This window comes from Malus sylvestris, chromosome 10, assembly GCF_916048215.2.
Source record: "Malus sylvestris chromosome 10, drMalSylv7.2, whole genome shotgun sequence".
Classification (NCBI taxonomy): domain Eukaryota; kingdom Viridiplantae; phylum Streptophyta; class Magnoliopsida; order Rosales; family Rosaceae; genus Malus; species Malus sylvestris.
The window spans coordinates 5,950,562-5,976,504 of NC_062269.1; the positions used below are offsets into that span (position 1 = coordinate 5,950,562).

Below are 25,943 nucleotides of genomic sequence, written 5' to 3' on the forward strand. Positions count from 1 at the left end.
TTCTTTTAGACAATATTATTAGTCTAAGCTATACTAAAAAATGAAAGAATTCGAGCTTAAAACAGAATGAATTGAAGAATAAGACCATACTCACCAAAACAATTCATAATTTAGGGCACCTTCAACGGGGATACAAAATGCCTTGAAATGGCCATTTTACATATTTTGTTTGCCGAAAAATTCTTCAATGGTAGAATGCAAATTATCCATCTTCGTCAAAAGTTGTAAATAAAATCCTAAATTGACATTCTTTTTTACATCTTTGGGTGATGATCGACGAGTCCAACTATTCAAAGAGGTAAAATTACGAGCATCTCCTATGAAAAAATGCAAATTTTAGATGCAAAAACCATATTACATCCCGTTTTATATTTTCGACATATATAAATGAAAGTTAGACTCCAATTGGAGTGATGTAAAATTGAGATCCCATTCAATTTTCTATCTTTGATTAGTGGGACTCATCACAAAAAGATGTAAAAAGAATTTAATGTTAGGTTTTTATTTACATTTTTCAGCTAAGATGGATAATTTATTTTCTGTGAATTTTTCAACAAAGAAAATATATAAAATGCCCATTTCAAGGGACATGGATCCTCTCCGGATCCAGTTATCCTAATCCACCTAGTCAAATCATTCGGACCTGATCCAACGGCTAAAATTATTATAACTTTTAAAGTGAGTCCCTATTTGTAATCGTTGGATCAAATTTCAGTAGTTCGGATGATTTGACTAGGTGGATTAGGACAACTGGATCCGAAGAGGATCCATGTCCCATTTCAAGGCATTTCAGCAAAGATGCTCCAAGTAAGGGAAAAATGGGCTGTAAGATTTGAGAATCCGAAGAATGGGCCTTGTATGGACAGATTCCAAGTCGTTGGAAGTCTGATCAGACGACAGACCGACCCACGAAACCAAAAACACCCGAAAACGTAAAACCCTTTTGCTTCTCTTTTCTCTTCCCTCTGTTCTTTCTTACAGAGAAAATCGAAGGCACAGCGACGACATGCAAATGTAGAGATGGATTTCGACTGAGCGATTTGAATGCACAGAGCATGTTACGACGACGCCTCACTTTTTCCTCCTTCAACTCCAACTGCCCCCACAAATCTGGTAATTTTTCTCTTCCTTTTTACACTAGAAAAATCCAAGTACGACGTGAAAAATACGGTTTGATCAAAGATTATGTGTTTAATGTTTTCTTTTTTTGGTGGGTTTTTACAGTATTGAGTGGGTGGCGCCGACGGCCGTACGCTAGTAACTCTAACGCCGCTGCTGCCGAGGCAGAGGCAGAGGGGGAGGTGGAGGCACCGAATGGAAATGTCCCCAAACCCAAAGTTAAGGGGAAAAGACTTCCCAAAGCGGAGCGCCAAGTTATGCTTGAATCCTTTGTCAACCAGTAAGTAGATTATATTATGATATGAAATACCGGGTCTGATTTTGTGTTTGATCTTGATGGTTTTTAACACAATACGTGGTAGATTATATTATGATATGAAATACCGGATATGAAATACCAGCTTGTATTCTATGGTTGAGAAAGGATTCAAAAGAAAATTCAAAGAACTTAGCGAAGAAGGCTTTGGTGTATTTAACACAATACGTTGAAATGAAGGAAAGCTTATTTATTGATATCCCCGATAAGCTACAAATATGTACATATACATGAGTCAAATTAAACACACAAGAGGGAGCCTTCACAAAGGTTGCTTAGGAGAAGTCTCAGCAGTCGGTAGAGCCCCAGAAAGAGAAGGCACCGGAGGGGGATCATTTGGAGCCTCAGTACTGGACAGAACCCTAGAAAGAGGAGGCATCAGAGGTTGATCATTTGGAGCTTCATTACGCGGTACAACCCCAGAAGACGAAGGCAATAAATGTCTTTGGAACAAACCCACAAATCTCTGATGATCAAGTAAAACCTGACCATCAGTTTCCTTCATCTGGTCAAGCTTCCTCTTCATGTTTGTAGCATAGTCATGTGCGAGCCGGTGCAACTGTTTATTCTCATGCTTGAGCCCTCTAATCTCCTGTTTGAGACTCATCACTTCAGCCGCCAATGATTCAACTTGGCGGGTTCGAGCAAATAGGCGTTGGGCCATATTAGACACCGAACCTGCACACTGAACACTGAGAGCCAGCGAATCCTTAACAGCTAACTCATCAGACCGTTTGGAAAGTAGTCTGTTATCTTTGGGAGTGAGAAGGTTCCTGGCCACCACCGCAGCGGTCATATCATTCTTCATCACGGAATCCCCAACTGTAAGAGGACCAGTTGGGGAGACGAAGGATGGGCGCCATATGTTGTCTGGAGAAGGCGGGGCTGCCTCTTCAACAAGGTTCAAGTCAAAACGACGGTCGGAGGGGCCAGACATTTTCAAAGGTGTTGAAGAGAGAAGAGGTCGGACAAATCAAGATCTTAGAAGTGCAAGAATGAAGCTTCTACTGGTGGAGATTCAAGTGTGCTTTGGAACTTAATGCCAGCCCCTATAAAAATCTGCACTCGACGGAGCTTCAGAAATCAAAGAGGCGTCTGCTCAGAAATCGAAGAGGCGTTTGCTTTCTCAAAAGTTGGGCTGCTTAGAGATCACGAGGGTTGATCTCAGAAATCGAAGAGCCGTTTGCTTTCTCAAAAGTTGGGCTGCTCAAAGACCACGAAGGCCGATCTCAGAAATCGAAGAGGCGCTCGCTTTCTCAAAAGCTGGGCTCCCTAGAGACCACGAGGGTCGATCTCAGAAATCGAAGAGGCACCTACTTTTCCAGCCTTGTCAGCACCTGTCACACGCACACTCAGCTTTGCGGAAATTATGGGCATTCTATCAAAGACTTCTGGGGAAGTAGAAAACACATGAATCTTACTGTTCAATCACCCACTTCCCACACGCAACAATAGCTCATGGGTACCACAGATAACTTTGCCAAAGTTCTCTGCCAAAGTTGAGCACGTGAAGCTTGCAGCTCCCACTACATCGCTTTGACCAAGAAGGGTAAAAGAATAGCAAAGAAACAGCACTAACAAAGTTTAGACCCATAAATTTTGAAGGTCTAGCTACCATATTATTACCCACAAGGGTAAAGGAACAGTACCACTGCTGGATAATTGGAAAGTCCATGTATGTCAACCTCTGTGCTTCGTGGCAAGGTAGACTAGCAAACATGCCCAACCTTTACTCACATTCGAGAAAACACTCCCAATAAGATTGCTTGCTCCAAAATCGAAGAGGCACCGTCCTCCGAATCTAAAGAGCCAGACTCCCAACATGACTACTTTCTTAAAAATCGAAGAGAGGGTAAAGGAACAGTACCATTGCTGGATAATTGGAAAGTCCCTGTGTGTCAACCTCTGTGCTTCGTGGCAAGGTAGACTAGCAAACATGCCCAACCTTTACTCACATTCGAGAAAACACTCCCAACAAGATTGCTTGCTCCAAAATCGAAGAGGCACCGCCCTCCGAATCTCGAGAGCCACTCTCCCAACATGATTACTTTCTCAAAAATCGAAGAGACACTGCTCCCCGAATCTCGAGAGCCAGACCCCCAGCATGATTGCTTTCTCAAAAATCGGTGAGGCACCGTTCTCCGAATCAATCGAAGAGGCGCTCGCTTTCTCAAAAGCTGGGCTGCTCAGAGACCACGAGGGCCGATCTCAGAAATCGAAGAGGCACCTACTTTTCTAGCCTTGTCAGCACCTGTCACACGCACACTCAGCTTTGCAGAAATTATGGGCATTCTGTCGAAGACTTCTGGTGAAGTAGAAAGCACATGAATCTTACTGTTCAATCACCCACTTCCCACACGCAACAATAACTCATGGGTACCACATATCACTTTGCCAAAGTTCTCTGCCAAAGTTGAGCACGTGAAGCTTGCAGCTCCCACTACATCGCTCTGACCAAGAAAGGTAAAAGAATAGCAAAGAAACAGCACTAACAAAGTTTAGACACATAAATTTTGAAGGTCTAGCTACCATATTATTACCCACAAGGGTAAAGGAACAGTACCACTGCTGGATAATTGGAAAGTCCCTGTGTGTCAACCTCTGTGCTTCGTGGCAAGGTAGACTAGCAAACATGCCCAACCTTTACTCACATTCGAGAAAACAGTCCCAACAAGATTGCTTGCTCCAAAATCGAAGAGGCACCGTCCTCCGAATCTCGAGAGCCAGACTCCCAACATGACTACTTTCTCAAAATCGAAGAGAGGGTAAAGGAACAGTACCATTGCTGGATAATTGGAAAGTCCCTGTGTGTCAACCTTTGTGCTTCGTGGCAAGGTAGACTAGCAAACATGTCCAACCTTTACTCACATTCGAGACAACACTCCCAACAAGATTGCTTGCTCCAAAATCGAAGAGGCACCGCCCTCCGAATCTCGAGAGCCAGACTCCCAACATGATTACTTCCTCAAAAATCGAAGAGACACTGCTCTCCGAATCTCGAGAGTCAGACCCCCAGCATGATTGCTTTCTCAAAAATCGAAGAGGCATCGTTCTCCGAATCTCGAGAGACAGATACCACAGACCACTTTTTCAAAGTGCTCTGACAGAGTTAAAACATGTGAAACTGGCAGCTCCCACTACCGTGCTATGACCAAGCAGGGTAAAGGAATAGCATTACTACTTGTTGTTAGGGAGACTCCTATATATGTCGACCTCCATCCCCAACGGACAGGCAGACCTGCAAAAATGCTTAACCCTTCATCATATCTGAGAGGGCACTCCCAACAAAGCCTTTCGAAATATTCAGCTTTCTTTCCCCCCGATAATACCTCTGCAAACAAGCTATACTAGAGCAAGAATATCTCATATCATCAGGGTTAAAAGCAAGAGTATCCCATATCATGCTTTTTCCCTGTTTTTTCTTTTGGCCTTGTTTTTACCTGCAAGACAAGGAGAAAGAGAGCAATCAGTCAGCACTTGGAATCAAGCTTCCAGCCAGGAACTGACTGCCTGGAACCCCTTACCTGATTACTTACCTGGCATTGCTCTCGAGTACTCATCTTCAACATCTTATGTTTCCAGGGAAGATTCCGCATCTGCTTGAGGAACAGATAGGGCAAGTGCGAAGGATACAAGGAAGCATGTGGAGACAAGCGTAACAGCACACGTGCCGATACATCCATTACTCTGTCAAAAGCAAAAGTATCCCATATCAGCAGGGTGGAACGTACTCTAGATTTGATGGACTTGTTTTGACCCTCAAATTCTTCAGTCGGCCTTATACTCTGGAGGAAACCAGAAAACCCTCCAGCTCAGTTCAAGAATAAGCCTGTGGAAAGTTACTTCTTCAAAAGCAAAAGTATCTCATATCATCTCTTCTCATTTTTCTTCTCTTTATCCTTCATGCTGCTGCAAGATGGGGAGAAGGTGAACAATCAGTCGGAGCTCTGATTGCTTACCTTGTCTGTCACCTCTTTCAGCAGACCCCCTAGCTCGGCGACTTGGGGGACTCCTACTACATGGTTTGTATCGCGCTTGACCAAGCCTGAAACTACAAGTAAGCTTCAAGTGAAATTGATACATTACCTTGTGCATCTCCACCAGTTAAAGATACCACCCCTGGATGGAGGAAGAGTACTTCCAGAGAAGATGCCACATCTACCTATGAGACAGATAAGGCAAGTCAAGACGACACCACACTCCGATACTTAGAAGTTTCGTGATTACGAGATCATTCTCCCACAATATTTCCTAATGTCATTTGTACTAAATCATTCACTCGTACTCACTAAAGGAGAGCTTGAACCTATGTACTTGTGTAAACCCTTCACAATTAATGAGAACTCTTCTATTCCGTGGACGTAGCCAATCTGGGTGAACCACGTACATCTTGTGTTTGCTTTCCTATCTCTATCCATTTATATACTTATCCACACTAATGACCGGAGCAATCTAGCGAAGATCACAAAAAGCGACCGTTTTCGTTACCTAGGATCTATCTTGCAAGAGAACGGAGAATTAGATGGAGATCTCAACCATAGAATACGAGCTGGATGGAAAGAGTGCATCCGGCGTGTTGTGTGACCGTCGTAGGCCACTGAAGCTCAAGGGAAAATTTTATAGGACGGCAATAAGGCCAGCGATGTTGTATGGCAGAGAATGTTGGGTGGTGAAGCATCAACACGTACACAAAATGGGTGTAGCGGAGATGAGGATGCTTCGTGGGATGTGTGGGCACACGAGAAAGGATAAGATTGGGAATGAGGATATCCGAGGTAAAGTAGGAGTAGCCGAAATTGTAGGAAAGATGAGAGAAAATCGGCTCTGGTGATTTGGACATGTGCAAAGAAGGCCGACTGACGCTCCGGTTCGAAGATGTGACTACCGGACAGAGGTTCAGGGCCGAAGGGGTAGAGGAAGACCTAGGAAAACTTTGGAAGAGACTCTAAGAAAAGACTTAGAGTACTTGGATCTAACAGAGGACATGACACAAAACCGAGCGCAATGGCGTTCTAGGATTCATATAGCCGACCCCACTTAGTGGGAAAAGGCTTTGTTGTTGTTGTTGTTGTTGTTGATCAATTATTGTGTTTAGAGAGTTTTGTCATTGTTTTGAAGTTTGATTTGGTAGAATGTTATACGATTTTATTTTGGGGTTTTGAATCTTCGGTAAGGAGGGATTAAGTGAAGCTACATTGATTATCATTTACAGGTACAGAGCAAAGAATGCCGGGGCATTCCCTACCGTTTCATATGCTCAGAAAGAATTAGGTGGCTCTTACTATGTCGTGAAGAGCATCCTTCAGGAGCTGCAGTACAGAGCTAAGAAGTCTCCCTCGTGTCCTGCCATTGAGGATCTGCCAGTACAACAGAAAGTTAGCAAAACTGAGCCTTTGGCTCATGTTGAAGAGAAATCAACCGGTGAGGTGCCAGCTGATTCCAATGCTCAAAATGTTTATGCGGCGATGTATGATTTGCCAAGGCAAGAAGAAGGTAGGGAAATTAAATCTGTGACTCAAGTTGAAGAGAATTCAACCAGTGAGATGTCCACTGATGTCAGTGTTCAAATTGATTCTAAGGCGACATATGATACTGATCTTAACGGTGCAAATGGCGGGAATTTAGAACCCAAAGAAGAGGCCCAGACTTCCTCCTCAGTGAACGTTGTGTCTGAAGAGGTTACCACTCCAGTAAGTAGCCGACCTTAATAGTACTACAGTATGCTTTAATAACTTATGCAATGTATTCTTCGTAGAAGCACACAAAAATGTTGCATCCTAGGTCTTCCTCATGTTATTGCATTGAATTTTATATGAGGCTTCTTCTCATCTGATTTATTGCCCTAATGTATTGTGATATTGAATCCATCCTTATTCAAGAACTTTCTTCGAATCCGTGAGGTGCATGCTAGGTTCTTCATTAAACCTTGGTTCTTTGATTCTTTCAAAATTTCAATGCCTTTAAACTAATGTCAGGGTTGTCATAAATAAAAGTCTTTTTCTGTTCATGAATGGATGATGTTCCATGTTAGCATACTTCTATTTATCTCTTTTGTATTTTTCTCTTTCAGGGACCGAAGAGTAGTCAAACAGAGGAAGCCCAAGCTGATCAACATGAATTTGTTGCAAAAGAAAAAGATCTGCCAATAGGGGAAAGTAATAGAGTTGCTCATCCAAGTTTAGGTGATACAAAGGATATGATAAAACAATATGATGACTCAAAGCGTAAAACAGAGCAATATAAAGAGGTCCCTCAGCCAGACAAACTTTCCAAGTAAGTTTCTATTTTGTAAAGCAATGTCATTATCATCGACATTCAAATATCTGATGTAATTGTTTGCCACCTAAGATATGCTCAAATGGATATAGATTTGTATTAGACACACTACGATCGGAGGCTTGTACCACAAAGACAGAAATGATAAAATATTCTCGCTTGGTGTGTAACATCATTAGTGTATGAACTTGGTTGCTTTAATTTTGGTGTTCATCTACTCTAGTCTCCACTTCGATCATTCTCAACATTTTTCACCAGATATATGACCCTTTTAATACGGTGAGAAAGAACTTGAAGCATTCGCTCAACACTTCTCAGCTCGGCATCCTATGTTTTTACTAGTTACATGGTTGTAAAATTTTCTATGCATAGATAAGTGGGAAAAATTGTCACCTGAATAGAACTTGTAGCCACCTTATGTTCTCATACCATGATTAGCTTCGATCCTCATACAGGACATAGCGTATGGTTATACTGGATAGCGACAATTAACTATGCTTCTGAATCAGTGCACTTCTAATTCATATGCATTTAGTGTGTGAAAAGATAAATAAATTGGTTATCTACAATATTCAGCCCAAAGATCGTGCCCAAACTATTCTTCTGAATGAACCATGCTACTAGTTCGTCTGCAATTAATGTTGTGAAAGATAAAAGAAAATTATTCTTTAGAACATCAACTATGGACCTCTGCTTCTGAGTTATGACCCTGAATTACCTATAAGTTCAACTTCATTGATACTCCTAGTCAGGGTACTCTTCTGCTTTTATTTAACCCTGTAGCTCTTCATGTGCCCCCTTCTCTCATATATTTATGTCATTGCTTGGGCATGGGGACAATGTAATTGAATGAAAAATCATAATTACTTACTGGTATAAGGACGGACATTAAGTGTACGGATAAAAGGTTAGTGTTTGATTTGCTTGTAACAGTGTTTCCATGGGTTCAAGCTATGAAGTATTATGTCTTATCGTCTTGCTTATCTGCCCAAGATAAATACGATTGTATTTCTGATTTGCTTGTAGGCCTCTCTATCGTATCCAAAGCATTTCAAGGAATTTTCCTTTGTATGTAATTCTTCTGGATTTGGTCTTCATTTTTCATTTGCCACTTCCTTTCCTGTCTTATTTTATACTTCTCTCTCCTCAATATTCTTGATTCCTATCAAAGAAATAGGGCCCTAAGCAGATGCAGAAATTTAAGTTCAGGAACATGATATTATCTTTGTATGTTACCTCTTCTACCATGGTTGGTGGGATGTTAACGAACCACCAATCCATGAGTCAGTAGTTAGCAAACCAATGAGCATGGTAATTTCCTTGTCGTTTTCCATGGTTAAGCTCTCAATTCACGATAATTATATGCAGATGAAGGCATAATAGCTAAATCCCATCTGAAAATGTCAAATCTAGTTATTTTAATTTTTTTTTTCGATAAAAGTTTGGTCAAAGGCCATGCTCAGTCTCTTTATCCGAATCTCTTTATCAACGATTAAGTTATGTGGGCAAGTGTTAAACTAGACATTTCACTTGAACACTTTTTCTTGGGTTTGATTTGGATGTAATACAAAATTATTCGTTTTGCAGAGAGCGTTCCAGTATGCAGGCTGAAGATGCAGAGCCATCGACGACATCATCTCTTTGGGGGAATATGAAGTCATTTGCCAATGGCATTATTAGTCTTTTCAGAAAGCAGTAAATCTTTGTCTAGGTAACTATTGGAAGTTTTGGTATATTAGTGTTTTTGCAAGTGGTGATGGCGTATCTGTCGAGCTTTCTTTGCTCTTGCTACCACTTTTATCAATTAATTCCTTCTTCTAGTTGGAGAGATGTATAGCTTTGCAGCCTCATATTCTGAAGCTGTAGCAGTTGTTTGAATAGTTGCAGTGAAGCTTAAATTTCAAATTCTTAAGGTCGCTTATATGAAAATCTTTAGGACCTGTTTGTTACTCTACTTGAATCCAACTTTTTAAATTAAAAAACAATTTTCAAGTTTTAGGACTTAAAAACTTATTTGGTAGGAGTTGTAGGACTATTTTAAAAAACTAAAATCAAGACTAACTCAAAAATAGTCTACTCTCTAAAAACATAAAAAGTGAGTTTTTAGAGTTTTTAAACTTAAACTCACCCTCTCCTCACTCCAAATCTATCTCCCTCTCTTTTGAGGTCTCTCCTCCAATCCACTCTCTTCATTGTCTCGATTCTTTTCTCATTCCCCTTCCTCTTTGTCCCGTCCAATCCTCTCTCTTCTTTCTCCTTCCTTCAATCATCATTTACTTTCTTTTCTCCTCTATTCTTTTGCTCCCTCTCCTGCGACCCTCTGTTTTTAGATCTCTTTGTCTAGTTTAAATCGTAAGATTTAAAAATTTTAAATTGCAAACCAATCAAGTTTTTGAGTTTTAAAGAAAGTTGTCTTTAAGAAATGTTTTGAGAAATGATAAAAAATTTCAAATAGGATACCAAACAGGTTATATTCTCATGAAATTACTGACCATGAAAGAAAATATTACACTTTCTGAAGTAATTATAATGTGCAAAGGGAAATAAATACGCATCGATCGAAACATTTTGGATAATAGCGTGCAAAGGGAAAACAGTTGCCTGTCCACCGGTAGCATTTTAAACCGAAAGGTAGAGGGAGCTGAGCTTCAACTTAACGAAGATCGAACTGAACCAGTATTTCCCAAATTAAACCGAAATACGGGTTTTAAAGTAAAAAGTGAGGGCAAAGGGGATCAACAAGGTCAGTTCAGAGAAATGAATTGTATTTCCTAAAAGAATATATGCATATGGTACATGCTTGAATGAGCAATTACAAAAACAACGAAACCGAAAAATATCCATCTGGTGTAAAATGCATGAATCGACCTATGATTTGGATACAGTGTCAGTTGCAGTAAGCGTGTTGCGACTTCACTTGCCTCCAGAAACCAGATATGGAGCAACGAATCAAAAAATGAGAGGAATACAACCAAGAAGCCAATGTAGCTTGCCTGCAGGGTTATGTTTCTTTTCTAAAGAGCGGAATCAGCGGCAAAAGCAGCTGCAGCAACGCTTACTTCACCCCCAAGAACTCTCTGGAAAAAGAAAATTTAACCATCATTATAGTCTTCTCACACCGAAAGTGCAAAATTTCTGTGTACCGTGTAGTCAGTCGGCACTTCTACAGTGGAGCGTGGCCAAACACCATTTGTATAAAGCAGTTGCAGAAAAGCCAAAGAAACTCTACTCTGTTGCTTTTTTCCGAATACTCCTCTTCTCTTCTGACCTGTGGTGAAACAACTTAGCTATGGCTCTCCTCTCGCAATCCTGCAATATTGACAGAAGAGAAGCAGAAATTTATATCCAATCCACGCCCCTTTTTTCTATTCTTAAGAGAAAAATGCTTTGCTTCTTATGCATAAGGAGTATTCCTCCTCGCAAGATTGACGTGTGAATTGGGATTTACCCACATAAGCTTGTGAGGAGAATAACTTCTTGGTCCTTATCCATAAGGCATCCAAGCACTGTTATTCTTACTATTCACCTCATGTCGGTTGTGGTGAGGAAGATGTAATTTTTATGGTAATTGAATCAAATCGAAATTATTCACTTAGTTTATATTCAGTTTGGCTATAACCAATCATACCTTGAACATGTTAAGATGAAAAGGCTTTCCCGGATTCATCCTTGTTAACTTCTGGTATGTATAAGCGAAACTTAGCTGATCACGAGGGGTAAAACGCTCAACCTCATTGAACCATAGACAGGAAAACAAGTTTGACATTGGAGTGTGCGCCCGGATGATAAAAGACCCTTCTGGTACATCTGCAGATGTGATGAAACAAATTATGTCATGGATTGGTACAAGCAAGCGCATTGCAGTCAAAATATTATAATGAAAACACTCTTTTTTCTCATTTAATAAAATCATACTGCTGGAAAGAAGCCTGTTGGGATCCGAGGCATTAAATCTTGTTAGGCCATCAGCCTGGTAGAATGTAAATTGTTGATCTATGACGGTATGGTTATACTTATTCAATCTCTTATTCTGTGCAACCTCTTCCCATACACAGTGTCGGTCGTAGTGATTGGAAATTGCATACTCATGACCTTTTCGCCACAAAAAGTATTCCAATATGACCAAGGGGTCAAGTTGGAGGCGCAATTTACTGTCCAGCCAGATTGAATACCTGAAAATTTATGGAAGGGTTTTAGACGAGCTAAGGAAAAACACCACCCACCAAATGAACATACCCAACAAGCAAAGCATACAAAAGCACAAGTCCTATTGTAGTAATATTCCTCAATTGTTGGCTTAATGTCACACTTCCTAGTATTCTTCAAGATGTGAATCATTTTCGGTAAGACTTGATTACTGAGAGCAGAATATTTGAGTAATGACTCACATTTAATAACTGTTTTTCATAACTATTATGGACACAGATGCACACGCACAACATAATCTACACAACTAACATGCATACACACACAAGTTAGCATCTTTTTTACAACCTTTAAAGGCAGCTACTAAGTATAACTAACCACCTACAACATGACAATTAGTACATTTTAGTAGTCAAAGTCTCACCTTGCAGAAGGAAAAAGGCGATGAGGCAAAAGTTTTGGTATCTTTCCCACTCGCCGCATATCAGTGTATGGTAGGTTCTTCACCACCACAATCTTCCATAAACCAATAAAACCCATCCTATCTGGTGTTCGCCCTTCAGCAGTTAGGGTTTGCAAAGTAACTTCATCAATGAACATAACAAAACAAACATTCTTCCTTGACAAACGAGAGACCTGAAATCAAGAGAATTTCGCTTGGGTCACCATTCTTTTTTACTCTGTATTTCTTTTCCCCTTTGTTGGCTATGCCATTTATTGCAAATTTATGCCTAAATCAAAGAATCTTACCTTTTTTTTTTTTTAAACTGAATAAAGATAAAAAAAAAATTAATAAACTAAAAAGTGCATTGTTATTGGAAATTTCCAGTGGATAACTATAAGACCATTAAAGAAGACCAGCCCAAGTATTAGAATCATATAAACAAATGTGTGATTTAACCAGAACATGGGACAAGAAAAATCACAACTCTGAAATATGGGAAAATAAAATCCTACTGAGCATAAAGTGGACCTGATGAAGTGAAGAATGTCTGAGATTATCCCAAATAGTGAAGCAAGTTCAATCCCAAAGTTACATTTGATGTGTTGGTCTACATTGCACATCATTGAATTTCAACTTAAAAGAGTGTTGCAAGCTTAGATCATAAAAGGTCCATGTTCCACTCTAATCACAGTACACAGCAGACACTATATTCCACAAGTTCAGTAATGAACAACACAAACCTTGGAGATTCGTAATTGACTTTCTTTTTCTCACTAGAAATGCACTGGACTTGCTCTATCATGTGAGAGTTGAACAACCATGTAATAAGAGAAAGGCCCGAAACATTGTTATTTATTGGTAGGTGTAAAAGTTATTGTAAAAGTTATGACATGAAGCAAAAGGCATGATATGGTGTAAAAGGTATAATGTCTACCGTTAATCCTATGAGTTATAGTTCCATATTTCACTTACATATGACATGAGTAATAGTCCATATTCCCTTTTGTTTTCATTCATCAAACCCAGCTTAACATGTCATGGCGTAAAACTTCAATTTACTCCTGTGTCAATGGATGGTAAAAGCCCAATGCTTGACAAAGATGATATGAAATATTTTTTTGTTTTTCCTTGACAAGAAAGATGATATGAAAACTGGAGAACATCAAACAAATGCAATTACATCCTTAAGAGAACAGTATAAAATTGTTCCCCCATAAAAAATGAACCTCCTTACCATTTTATCATAAGGTGTCCTCAAGCGATCTGAATTTCCAAAGATACAAGAGCTAACAGCGATGTGGCATCTGCTGATGTAATTTCTGTCATCTTCTGCCAAGTCAAATCCAGTGCTTGGGGATCCTTGAGGACCTTTAACAAAGCCGCACTTTATGTTTTGATCACGTGCCAAAAAGGAATTTTCCCGTTCTTGCAAAGATTGATGTCCCGCAAATCTCGGTTCCCATTGCTCTTCTCCTTCAGGCTTGTCCTCTACTTCAGTATACTGCAAGCTGAATCTTGCAAACTTTCGACTTTCTAAAGGCTCTATAAGCATTGCACTAGAGTTTAAAAACTTCATCTCACAAGAGGAACCTGAAGAATTTCATTATGACGTGTCAAAAACACAACAGCAGCAACAAGGAGCATCCCCTAAAGTTGCTAGATCAAAGGACAACTCCTGTCATGAAGACACATTCAACTATATGCATAAAACAATCCTTCAAAAACCAAGCCAGAAAAAAAACAGGTATAATGGCTCTTCCAACCAGTCATGGTCTAATTCACAGCATTTACTCCTAACAACCCCACTTCCTATAAACACCTGAAATTTGTTACTCCAAGAGAACATGCACAAGAAAATATCATGATTCACAAAACCAGTTCTTATACATAAGGAGCAGCATCAAACAATCATTGCCAAGCTCAAGTTTTGTTCTTCCAGTGCCACCTAGTGCATGTAGGACTGGCAATACGTATAAGTTTAAGACATGCCAAATTTGCGAAGCCAAAAATGTATTGATACAGAACCATAAAAATTAACCAAGCAAAACCATGATCGGTTCCTTTGAGGTTAATGAAGTTTAAGGACTCAACACTACGGTCATGATTTTATTGTACTACCGACAACTTGAGAACGCTGTAGTAATCTAGCGGCTTCCTTTTCCTTTTTTGTAGTAATTGAAATAAATTAAGGACATATAGTATGGGGAGTGTAGAAATTACTCCTATTGCCAAACCAGGAAAAAAGAAGTGGTTGTAGCTTTGAAAAAGATGAAGCATAGAAAAGCAGTGGGTCCCAAAGGTATACTGATCGAAGTGTGGAAGGTCTTTGGAGAGACGGGTATAGCATGGCTCACAAACCTTTTCACTAAGATTTTGAAAACAAAGAATACCAAATGAGTGGCGAAAAAGCACTTTGGTGCCTATTTACAAGAATTAGGGTGACATAAATGAACTATAGGAGTATTAAGTTAATGAGTCATACAATGAAGCTTTGGGAGGAGAAAGTAATTGAGCATAGACTGGCAAGAGACAAGGGTCTCAAACAATCAATTCGCATTCATGCCAGGGCGCTCAACTATGGAGGCAATCTATCCCTTACAGAGATTGATGAAACTATATAGAGATACGCAAAAGGATTAAAGATTTGCACATGGCCTTTATAGATTTGAAAAAAGCGTCTGGTAGGGTCCAAAAGAAATTCTTTGGAGGATTCTAGAGAAGAAAGGAGTACAAGTAGCATATATCCAAGCAATAAAGGACATGTACGATGGAGCAATGATTGCAGATTACGAGACTGAGGATCAAGGCAAAAGGGGTAGAGGAAGACCTACGAAGACCTAAGAAGAAATGGAAAGAGACTTTAAGAAAAGACATGGAGTACTTGGAGCTAACGGAAGACTTGGTGCAAAACCGAGCGCAGTGGCGTTCTAGGATTCATACAGCCGACCCCATTTCGTGGGATAAGGCTTTGATGTTGTTGTATAGTATGGGGAGTAGATGAAACGTCACTTCCATATTATACCAGTATACTGAAATTATGCAGTTACTCAGCTGCAAAAAGAATTAACTGTTCTGTCTGCACTCAGTAGCACTTCTATGATTTGAAATAAGAACTAACTGTTTTGTCTGTACTAAGGAGTACTTCTCTGATTTTCATAGAGATTCTAATTTACAATCAATAGCATGCAAAGAGCATGAGACCAAATGTGCAAATGAATTTTAGATTCAGAAGAAGAAGCCAAGATGCATTTCACTAGTGCAAGCTGAATCCAATATCAATAAATGAAAGATAAATGTAATTAAACATGGTTCGCACACACCAATCTACAAGAACAAACAGATAATTTACCAGAATATTTGCGGCGCTTAGCTTTCTTTTTCGTACCGGACCGTGACTTTCTTGAAGATTGACCAGAAATTACACTCACATGCCTGGATTTTGTGTTAACTTCATCCAGGTTTCCAGAGTGCTGAGCAGAGTCATTTTCAAATGAATTGGCGGAGACTTTATCAACCTTCTCGGGAACATTTTGATCATTAATTCTAACATCAGGAACATCTCTACCATCATCATGTGATTTTTCTTCACCAAAATGGTCATCATTCTGATGTCTTGTATCATTATATTCATCCATGTGAGTTTCATGAAAATCAATCCCGTCATCATATTCGTCATCAACATCAATTACATCCTTTTGCTTAACCAAATCTTCATCCTTTTGCTTATCCAAATCTTCATCCTTATACTGTTGAATGTTCTTCAGAGAGGCCTCATACTCTGCTTCATAAACTTTCAACTCATTGCGCCCAGCTTCGTTGTACAATCCCCCTTTCCTATTGTAACTTTTAGTTAAGTAGTCATTTGAGGACTTCTTGTCACTGCTTTTAACACTCACAGGAACATCACCCTTATATGTGGATTTATCCCTAACACCTGCACTACTATGCTCCACCTCATCCTCGTTATAATCTTCATCCCTTCTCCTATCATCTTTATCCCAATACCTAGAATCTCGGCCATGAACTACCGAACCCTTTCCAAACCTAAGGACCTTAGAAGTCTCTGTACGTGTCACGTTTGCGAGAAAGTCAGGATCATTCTTCAAGTCGTCTTCCTCAGCATGACTATTTATTTCTGCACCAACACGAGAAAGCAATCACTTGAGCTAGAATCCATATACTTCCATAACCACATACTGTTGAGTTAATCATAACAAAAATGTAAAGGCGTATTTTGTAACATTTCTTCAACAACCATGGAAAGGAAATTAAACAATTAATTGGGTTGATCCTTTTCCTGTATATTATCGACAATCAAACCAGCACATTAAATACTCAGAATGCAAGTGAAACATAGTGACAAGCTCTTTTTCTCCGAATGTTTCGCTCTTTCTGCTTAACAAAACATGATCATATGCTTAGCTAAAATGAACTGTAACACAGATCTTTCATTGCAGAAACACTTGGTTCTCTCCGAAACCGAAATGCGAAATCAACTAAGAAACTAAACTAGAATGATCACTGTTTCTATATTTTCTCAGCAACCAAACAAAGGCAGTCGCCACCAAACATTCAAAGTGCATAAGATTGACAACTAACTAACTCTCCTTTCCTTTCCTACATTTTCCCTGAAACCAAACAGAAAGTTATTGTAGAAAATTGACAAGCAAAAGCAAAACATACATACCTCCGCTGCTGCGGGAGAGGTAATAGTAGGCGAGAAGAGTGGCAAGGAGGACTAGAGAGAGAACGAGGACGACGGCGCCAACGGAGATTCTAAGTGGGCCCTTGTCGGATCGACCCGATCGGCGGGTCCGAACGGGCTTGTGGGGAGCGGAGCGGATCCCTACGACGAGGTGATCTGGTCGTCCTCCGCCGTTGGAATGGTGGGGATCGTGGCCGCGTAATCCCAACCGCTCCAGCCCTGACTGCCTCTGCTGAGCCATTATTGCATCGTTAATTTCAGTCCCCTCTCTCTACGCTGTGGAGTCCTCCCACAAATTACGTATGATTTGACTACCCTCCGCTTTTTTATTATTTTTTTAATTATTTTTTCCGTTTGCGAAGAGTCTGAAGGAAGAGCGTGAATACTAAAAAAAGACGTAAGATATTGCGTTGTTTGTAACAGCGGTAAACTGTTAAATTGTGAGCGGATGAAATTGAAATAAGCCCACCCTCCACCCCATACAACACGATAAGACGAAGATCTGATTTGAGAGTTAGGTGCTTAAAAAAAACACCTATGAAAAAAAATTGTGAGGGTTTTAAGTATTTGGTAAATTGAAAAAAAATGACTTATTTTGGAAGCTGCTGTGAGAATAAGCTGAAATCAAAAGAAAAAGCTGAAGCTGCTATTTGCAGCTTTGGAAAACTGGTTTTTTTACAGTGCTCCTTTAATGAAAAGACCCAACGATCAGATTGCTTTTTTTTTCCAAAAGTACTTTTACAAAAAAGTTTACCAAACACTCTACTAATTTATTTCACAACCGCTTATTCTCACAGCACAACCGTTTATTCTCACAGCAATTTTTTTTTCAAAGCATAGCAATACCAAACCAGCATGAAAACTAATGATTGTCAAAATAATGTGTGATATAAAAATATATCTAATAATTGTCAAAATCAAAATAAACCTGTGAGGACCCAGCAGGAGCAACAGCAGAGTCCTTCAAATTCCTTATCATCATTCGTCTAATAATCCATTTCAGTTTCTTTTCCCTCCACCTCTCTCCCGCACACCAAAATCCCCAAAACACTGAGATGGCCATGGCCATGGCCTTGTCATCAACACCTCGCATTCTCTCTCCTTATTGCCCAACTCACCACTCATTTCTCTCTCACACTTCTCTCTCTTCCTTACCCAAGACGGCCACCACCCTCTCCGCCTTCCCAACTTCTCCAGCGCTTCCGAAATCTCCATCGAATAGCAAAAGAATCAAGTGCGTCGATAAGGCCTCTTCGGCTTCGAGCGCCGATCCAACGTCTGGAATTGCAGTCTACAAGCCCAAGTCCTATGAAGTTCTTGTTACTGATGCTGCAAGATCGCTTGCTTATGCTCTCGAAGACGGGAAGACCCGCTTGGAGATTGATTTCCCGTAAGTCCTCTTGCTCTTTTGTACGTTTATTTCGATTAGAATTTCTGAGTTTTGAGAGAAATTGCAGTGCAAGTTATGGAAGATTTTGAAGTTTCTAACTTTTGTTTGTTTCATGGGAAATTGGTAATTTTCAGAGTGGTTTCTTGGTGCCCATTTGGTTAATCTAGCTTGGAATGGTTTTAGTAAAACCCAGCTTAGAATGTTCATTTGTGAGCATGCTATTTCAGTGCATTTGGACTGATTCGGTTTATCTTTTGTTATAAATTTCTTGTTTTAGATTGTAAAATCTCCATATACGTACATCATTCCTGAAAGTAGCCTTTGGGATTAGATATCGCTGCTGAAATTTACCTTCCGTGGTGTTGAATTCATATATGTTCGGTCAGTGTACCAGCTAGTTCTTTGTCTAGTTGTATTTCTCTATTGAATGTTCAAAGAGATCCTAAGTTCGAGTCCCGCCTCGCCCATTGACAGAGAAATATAGGTTAACTAAGTGAAGCTCAGGCATGATCAATTAGGGATTAATGTTATTTATGACGATGTTGAGCACACTGTAATTTTGGGAATCTTGACATGTTTGGTATTATAAATAACTTTCCATTTAGGAAAAAGATGGAATTTATCTTACAAAGGCTGAGAAGCTTATGGGGCAACAAAGAAGTAGAACAAGGCTTCGGGAAACTTACTTGACGAAATAAAAACTTGGTTAAGACAGTGCATGATAAAGGGCACATTACCTTGGAAATGTTAATAATAATGTAAAATATTTATGGAAGGTTGTTAAAAGAATGTTATGCAGTTTAGAGACTACTAGATAATGTGAGTTCATTCTTTTCTTTGGGATTCCAAGCTGTCTTTCCACTTGGATGAGCATTTTCGTATGTTTTTTATTGTTTAGACGCTTGGCTGGATATAATATTTTTGCCCTTCTAATACTTTTTCTTTTTCATGTACCTTATATTTTCGAGCTTGTGCCTCCAGTCCCCTGCCTAGCGACATATCTTCTTATAAGGTATCTCTTTTTGCTACCAAGTTATTAGATTACTGGATGACCCATAATGGTCACGCGCTATTGTTTATTAAAGGCTCTGTTCACTTTCCACTAGTTCCTTATAAGATGCATCCTGTTTCCACTCTATGTAGTCATCAGTGTTACTTGTTTTTTGTGTTCTGTTTTTCTTGTCGCTAATTAAACTTTAAAGTTATGCTACACTTACGCCCCAACCCCAAAGAAAAAAATGCTGTACTTTAGCCCCAAATCATTGTTCTTTGATTTCATCTTATCAATTACAGTGATATAGCCTCTTGATGACACATAGCAATCTGAATACATGAGACATAATTTTCTCAACTTCCTAAACATGTAAAAGGGGTCTTCAGATGAATTCATTGATGCGAACGTACAACTTGTCTTGGCTGTTGTAAGGAAGCTCAAAGAAATACGGGAAACAAGAGCTTGCATTGTAAGAAGAATCTTCGTTTCACATAGACATTTTATTTTGTCAATTTAAAGAGTATGCTAAAAAATTTCTATCTTCAGGTGTTTCCTGATAAGCCAGAAAAGCGCAGGGCCTCTGAGCAGTTCAAAACGGCTATCGACTCAGTAAAAACATAACTCAGAATTTTACTATTCTCTAATTTCTTTGTGTAATTTAAATGCATCAGATCTCCTCACCCCACGAATTCAGAATTGATTTAGTGATTGAGAATAAATTTTCGATCATTAGAAAAGGTGAAATATTGCCAAAAGGGCTCTTAAGTAAGTAGATTACCGTTCAACATTAAGCTCTCTAAATTGTTGTTTTCATTTTGATTATTTTCTTTCAGCTCGATGATATAACAATAGGTTCCCTGGATGATGTCCCCAGTGGTCCAGTCACCAAGTTCTTCCAATCTATAAGGGATACACTTGATTTTGACTTTGAAGATGAAAATGAAGGTTGGTTATGAATTTATAATATAGGACTCAAATGCTTGCTTGTTTATTTCGTCAAATGAATGCTTGTGTTCCTCTTCTTAATTTCATCTCAACTGAAGATTTTCATGCTAATTTGATTGCTTTCTTTTTGTTCAACGTATGATCCATTTTATCCGTGGAGTACTAGTTTTCATCGCTATGTTATATCTTACAATTGCAGGTCGCTGGGCATCCAGTCAGCCTCCCTCTCTTTATATATTCATAAATTGTAGCACTCGTGAGCTTGCTCCAATAGAGAAGTATGTGGTATGGTCTCCTCTTTGTTAGTTCTCTCAACCATTTTGAATGTTTGACTTGCAGTCATGATTTTAATATCATTTGATAGATGAATGCTCGTTCCTACCATTAAATTTTGTTATATATATATATATATATGAGTTTTATGTTTGATGATTGTATAATTCTATAAGTATTAACTATGGTTTTGGACTTGAAAACTTTTAAGGGTTTCTTATGGTGTCATAACTTTCGCATGCTAGTTATATTAATTGATATTTCCCAATCAATATATTTCTGTAAGATTAGTTTGATACGAGTAATCTTTCTAGTGCTACAGATTTATCTTTTGGAATCTAAAAAAAAACAGTCGTTTAATCTAGAAGATCTAGAAACTGACGCACAAAACTCTGCTAAGCCATTTCAAGATTATGAACTTGAAAATTACAGAGGTCAAGAAATTAAATGTGCTAGCATTGGTTATTTAGTGATCTATCAAATGTGTACTCCCTCTATTACTGGATCCGAGGCCTGTGGTTTTAGGAACATGTAGTCTTATGCATATTTTCAAGTTCAACTCACTAGTGCACTTGTTTTACGTATTTACTAAATTCCATGTACAATTGAATTGATAATTTGATTTATTGGGCATCTTAAAATGTTAAGGTGTAGTATATATGCCGTTTCCCGGCTACATAATCTTATTCCAATTCTGTAGCTAAGTATAGCATCGAGTCTAAAGGTGTCATCGTCTTGTTATAAGTTTGAAGTGTCTGCGTTCTGAAGTTGACTGTTTCACATTTTAAATCATGAGAATTGTGTGGCTGGTGTTATTGAATCCGTCAATTATTGTGTGAAGTATTATTGCTGCTGCTGCTGCCTCTTTTCCAACCGTAACTCTTTGGGATTTGCAGGAAACATTTGCCATGTCAACCCCAACACTTCTATTTAATCTTGAACTAGACACATTGCGGTAATCCTTATTGACCATCCATTGGAATCTGATTTTGCTATCTCTGAATATAACTTTTCATCTTACATTAGAATCTGTTAATTATGCAGTGCCGACTTGGGCCTTTTTGGCTTTCCAACCAAAGATTTGCACTATCGCTTTCTTTCTCAATTTACACCAGTGTTCTATATCCGAATAAGAGATTACTCAAAGGTATACAATTAATTTGCGTTTCATAATTTTTTTTCTTGATATAAATTTTTGGTAACCATTTATTTGTTAACTCTCAAGACAGTAGCAGTAGCGCCTTATATAGTGAATTACAGTGGAGCACTATTTCGCCAATACCCTGGTATGTAATATGTTTTCTTTTTAACAAATTTTACCACCTGATTGTTGTCTATTCCTCGTCCTATCCTCGAGAACTTTCGTTAAGGTTTATAATCTAACTTCTCACATAAATTGGAGCACATTACTTGGATTGTTTAGATTAGACAATAAGTTCTCGGAGGAATGATTAAAGAATAGTCAGAAGTTATTTTAAGTTATGCTAAATTACGCAAGGCCTATTATCCATGTGACAAGGGTTTCTCAACATTAATGCCTGTTTGGATTTGACGAAGAATGCATTGTTCATGTTTGCAAATCGTGGTCACAAAAGTAACCCATTATGAGCACGTCAAGAAATATTTATTCTTGTTTGTTTCCAACAGTCTAGAATTTGATTATTTTGGGACTATTTGTACTACTTGCAGAATCTGTGTGCATCTTTGTTCTAACACTGACTGTTATTCTTCTTGGTATGGAGTAGCCTTGATTTTATTGTAATTAACGTTTGTACTTGGAGGTGTTATTATTACGGTGGCGAGGGACATATATTCATCTTACTAGGAACATTTTATTTATCAATATAATCGTTGTTCTCTGATATCCTTTTTTGTACGTTTTAGAAGTTAGTATCATTTTTCTGTTTTATACTTTATGAAAAACAAGACGAAATCAGCTATGTGCTATGTGATTCTCACTGGAGGTCTATAAAATCTTATTCTGCGACGCCTTAAAGTGTCTGGTTGTCCCTTTGTAATTTCTTTACAACTGTTATTAAAATTATCTCCTCATCAGTTGGTATGGGTAAGAACTTAGTTTTATATTGATTTTATGTTTTTCAATATCAATGCACTTGTAATCCCGACGTTTCTTTATCCAGGAAGGTTCTGCTATACAATCAGCTTGTTTGTGTTGTTAACCATGATTTTGTTGGCACTTTATTTCTCTGAAAATCCTCTGGTTTTCTCAATGGGTATTTGTCTCATTTTTTTTCTTCATTTTTTGCAGGGCCTTGGCAGGTAATGCTAAAACAAGCCGATGGTTCTTATGCTTGCGTAGCAGAGAGTGCAACACGCTTTACTCTGGGCGAGGTATATTTCTGTCTAAACCTCCAATCATCAGTCACTTTCTGTTAGTTGCTAGACATAATTTGTTACGCTTTAAGGCTGATTATTTGTGTACTGTTTAGACAAAAGAAGAACTTTTGAGGGTCCTGGGACTGCAAGAGGAACAAGGAAGCTCGCTGCAATTTCTTCGTAGAGGCTACAGGGTTAGCTCTCGTTATCATAATCGTTTTCTTTTCTCCCTCAAATTGTTTAGAAACGCGAATCCAAAAACAGATTTTTAAGGAATAATGACTTGAATTCTAATTGAATGAGATGTGATCTAATATACAGAGTGCTACTTGGTGGGAAGAAGATGTGGAGTTGGAAGAATCTTCTGCTTGGCGTAATTGAGCAGCTCAGGGAAATGAATGCCGGTGTACCAACGGATTGCGGACACGCAGTTGAGTCGGATCATTCTCAGATGTAATCAAGGCATGGGCATGTGTAATCCATTGTAATCTATCATTTTTGGCTGAATTGATTCACCCACTTAGGTAATCTAGTTCTGGTCTGTAAAAAATGTAACTAGTAAAATTAATTCTTTATCCCAAATGTTATTTGTAATTTTCGAATTGGATTCATCCTCCAACTGCAAGCTTGAGGTAATAGAGGTTGGTTGTTTTGTTTTTATCCGAGCAGTGATCTACACTAAATTAATCTGAACTAGGAGCGAGTTTCAAACTTGGCGGCGAACTGTACTGGTAGTGACGCAGTGAGTCCGGGACACAGTAAGTTGAACATGAAAGCCCTAACTATCGGAGCAATCCACCACTTATAAGAAAATAGCAAATTGTACTGGTAGTTATCTATTACGAGCTCAATGTATCAGCATGATACCGGCCAAAGAATCTTCAATGGTCAAGTTAATTAACAATATTAAGATTCAAGCAGTGAGCAATGTTCAAAATATAAAGTATAAGTTTATTATCTAATCCAATGTTGAGGTGGTAAATGTAATTTTCCCAACTCGTTGAGTCAAACATAATGGGATTTGTATAATTGTCCCTGGAGAACAAAATGGAACTAAGACCATCTCTAGTCCTTGGGTTAAAACCTAAAACTTTTAATTTCGAAAATTTAGGTTTTAACTCAATTTTTTTCTCTAATCATTTTGGGTTAAATTTTTAGCTCGAGAGTATTAAAAAATGAATTTAGGATAATTTTTTTTCTTAAAGTAACTTTTTTAGAAAAAAGTTACGTAGACAATCATAATTTAATTTTATTAATATTTTAATCTAAAAATATTTAGATTCCGATAAATGTTGAAAAATCTTTAAACCGACATCATGAAACCCCGTTGAACACTACAAAAGAATATAAAACACATAAAATAATTTTTTTCAATTACCTTAATTGTTGGATTTAAATTTGGACCGTTAAATCTCACATATATAGTGAGCCAATTCTACTAATCCAGAAAGAATTATGAGTTAAATTTGTCTCAAAAATAAGTTTTGGTTTAAAACTCATACTCTTTAAAGAGTTGGGGGAAGTTGGAGTAGGAAGCACTGGCATCCGAATTGACCACCTGAACCTCATCGCTCCCCCAAAATTTGTGGCGTGCGTAGTTGCGGTCTGGGGGTCCGCTTTATTATCGTAAGTCGTTTGTGGAGCATGTGATTGTACTTCCCACGGTTCCATGTTACTTAGCGCAGATTAAATTAAAATTGTACTGGGGAATACTTTGGTCTCGATGATTTGGTTTTGCACGCATGGTTTTAAAAGCTTCATCTCTTCATTGTCATCGTAAGCGCTTTTGGTCCGTTCAAAAGTATTCAGTGTCCATTTTCGCTGGGTAGTATAATGTAATTCCATGATGTTTAGTAGTATGACATACAACAACAACAAAACCTTTTCCTATTAAGTTGGGTCGGCTATATGAATCCTAAAACGTCATTGCGTTTGGTTATGTGTCAGGTTCTCCGTTAGATTCAAGTACTCTAAGTCTTTTTTTAGAATCTCTTTCAAAGTTTTCCTAGGTCTTTCTCTACCCCTTCGACCCTGGACCTCTGTCCCGTAGTCACTTTCGTAGTATGACATAATGTTGTGATAATCGTTGCTGCAGCGTGATGTTATTAATACCGCACCAAATATCAGACTGCTCAATTTTTTGCCAAATCGAAACAGAGGAGCTTGTTCATCAGGTTTGTCTACCAAGAAATGGGTATTACATTCAACTGCAGAGAGGGACTGAAATTTCGACTTTGAAAGATGAAGGCAGGAAGGCATGGGAAACATGCCGGGAAGCTCTATCTGCATTCGGTATCAGCATTGAAGAGGGAGAGAAGATGCTTGGAAAGGCATTTGGCCTGGTTCATTCACCTTACTGGGGTGAAAACCGGAAGACGGAAGTACCAAAGTTTGAGATTGTATTCTGAGTTTAAACCTTTCCGACGATGACCTATGCAAGTTGCTAAAAAAATGTTTCCAGAGGCTCTTGGATGTGACCTTGAACGGGAGTTGAAAACCAATGTGCAGATCTTGGAAAAGGAATGGGGACTAAAAGGGAAATCTCTTCGAAACCTTCTTCTTCGAAATCCAAGAGTATTGGTTTCAATGTTGATTGCAAGGGAGATTGTATGGCAAAATGTGCTGGGTTCAGTTTTAGAAATACGAATCACAATTTGATATGTATGCATATCGATCTTTGTTTTTATGATGTTAACGGGAAGTTTTTGTTGGAACTTCAAAAAGGTTATCTTGCACTCCTCATGCGGAAATAGGAATGAGAAATCGCATTTGGTGGAGTGCGGGATTGCTATTTTGGATTGCCGATACCTCTTCCTCTTCTGTAAGTTATTTTTATACGTGTGTATGCGTGAAGAACAAGTGCATTTGTGCTGACAAATGAGTGTATTCCTTGGGATGTATCATCTATGAAACTTGAGCAACTCTCTTTCTAGAAATTATCTGAGTGACATAACTGTCTTACTCTTCACTATATTTTAACAATCGGAATAGTCTATA

The 25,943-nt window shown here is 38.7% G+C and overlaps 3 protein-coding genes and 1 pseudogene across 3 annotated transcripts; 3 read left to right on the forward strand and 1 right to left on the reverse strand.

The window, feature by feature from the left end:
- Nucleotides 1-909: 909 nt before the first annotated feature.
- On the forward strand, nucleotides 910-9,640 carry LOC126588052 (uncharacterized). Its single transcript, XM_050253184.1, has 5 exons — nucleotides 910-1,113; nucleotides 1,225-1,399; nucleotides 6,648-7,125; nucleotides 7,506-7,708; nucleotides 9,299-9,640. The coding sequence occupies exons 1-5, from the start codon at nucleotides 1,056-1,058 to the stop codon at nucleotides 9,408-9,410; spliced, it is 1,026 nt and encodes a 341-aa protein (XP_050109141.1). The 5' UTR covers nucleotides 910-1,055; the 3' UTR covers nucleotides 9,411-9,640.
- Nucleotides 9,641-10,459: 819 nt separating this feature from the next.
- LOC126588049 (uncharacterized) lies at nucleotides 10,460-17,357 on the reverse strand. Its single transcript, XM_050253181.1, has 7 exons — nucleotides 16,990-17,357; nucleotides 15,652-16,437; nucleotides 13,537-13,892; nucleotides 12,282-12,493; nucleotides 11,627-11,883; nucleotides 11,340-11,518; nucleotides 10,460-11,020 (listed from the first exon to the last, which is right to left on the reverse strand). The coding sequence occupies exons 1-7, from the start codon at nucleotides 17,246-17,248 to the stop codon at nucleotides 10,937-10,939; spliced, it is 2,133 nt and encodes a 710-aa protein (XP_050109138.1). The 5' UTR covers nucleotides 17,249-17,357; the 3' UTR covers nucleotides 10,460-10,936.
- Nucleotides 17,358-17,981: 624 nt separating this feature from the next.
- On the forward strand, nucleotides 17,982-23,606 carry LOC126588051 (protein LPA3). The gene is made up of 12 exons (XM_050253183.1): nucleotides 17,982-18,397; nucleotides 19,379-19,409; nucleotides 19,768-19,860; nucleotides 19,938-20,000; nucleotides 20,225-20,336; nucleotides 20,536-20,621; nucleotides 21,506-21,564; nucleotides 21,654-21,756; nucleotides 21,835-21,895; nucleotides 22,879-22,961; nucleotides 23,060-23,140; nucleotides 23,268-23,606. Exons 1-12 carry the CDS (start codon nucleotides 18,063-18,065, stop codon nucleotides 23,325-23,327), a joined length of 1,167 nt encoding a protein of 388 aa, XP_050109140.1. The 5' UTR covers nucleotides 17,982-18,062; the 3' UTR covers nucleotides 23,328-23,606.
- A 1,423-nt stretch (nucleotides 23,607-25,029) lies between these two features.
- On the forward strand, nucleotides 25,030-25,882 carry LOC126586942 (uncharacterized; annotated as a pseudogene).
- Nucleotides 25,883-25,943: the final 61 nt, after the last annotated feature.

Coding starts and splice junctions, on each gene's coding strand:
- LOC126588052 (XM_050253184.1), top strand. CDS start 1,056: ATGTTACGACGACGCCTCACTTTTTCCTCCTTCAACTCCAACTGCCCC. Junction 1,114..1,224: donor CAACTGCCCCCACAAATCTG/GTAATTTTTCTC, acceptor GGGTTTTTACAG/TATTGAGTGGGTGGCGCCGA. Junction 7,126..7,505: donor CTGAAGAGGTTACCACTCCA/GTAAGTAGCCGA, acceptor TTTCTCTTTCAG/GGACCGAAGAGTAGTCAAAC.
- LOC126588049 (XM_050253181.1), bottom strand. CDS start 17,248: ATGGCTCAGCAGAGGCAGTCAGGGCTGGAGCGGTTGGGATTACGCGGC. Junction 11,884..12,281: donor CGCCTTTTTCCTTCTGCAAG/GTGAGACTTTGA, acceptor ATAAATTTTCAG/GTATTCAATCTGGCTGGACA. Junction 11,519..11,626: donor CAACAGGCTTCTTTCCAGCA/GTATGATTTTAT, acceptor TCACATCTGCAG/ATGTACCAGAAGGGTCTTTT.
- LOC126588051 (XM_050253183.1), top strand. CDS start 18,063: ATGGCCATGGCCATGGCCTTGTCATCAACACCTCGCATTCTCTCTCCT. Junction 20,622..21,505: donor CTCCAATAGAGAAGTATGTG/GTATGGTCTCCT, acceptor TGGGATTTGCAG/GAAACATTTGCCATGTCAAC. Junction 22,962..23,059: donor CACGCTTTACTCTGGGCGAG/GTATATTTCTGT, acceptor TGTACTGTTTAG/ACAAAAGAAGAACTTTTGAG.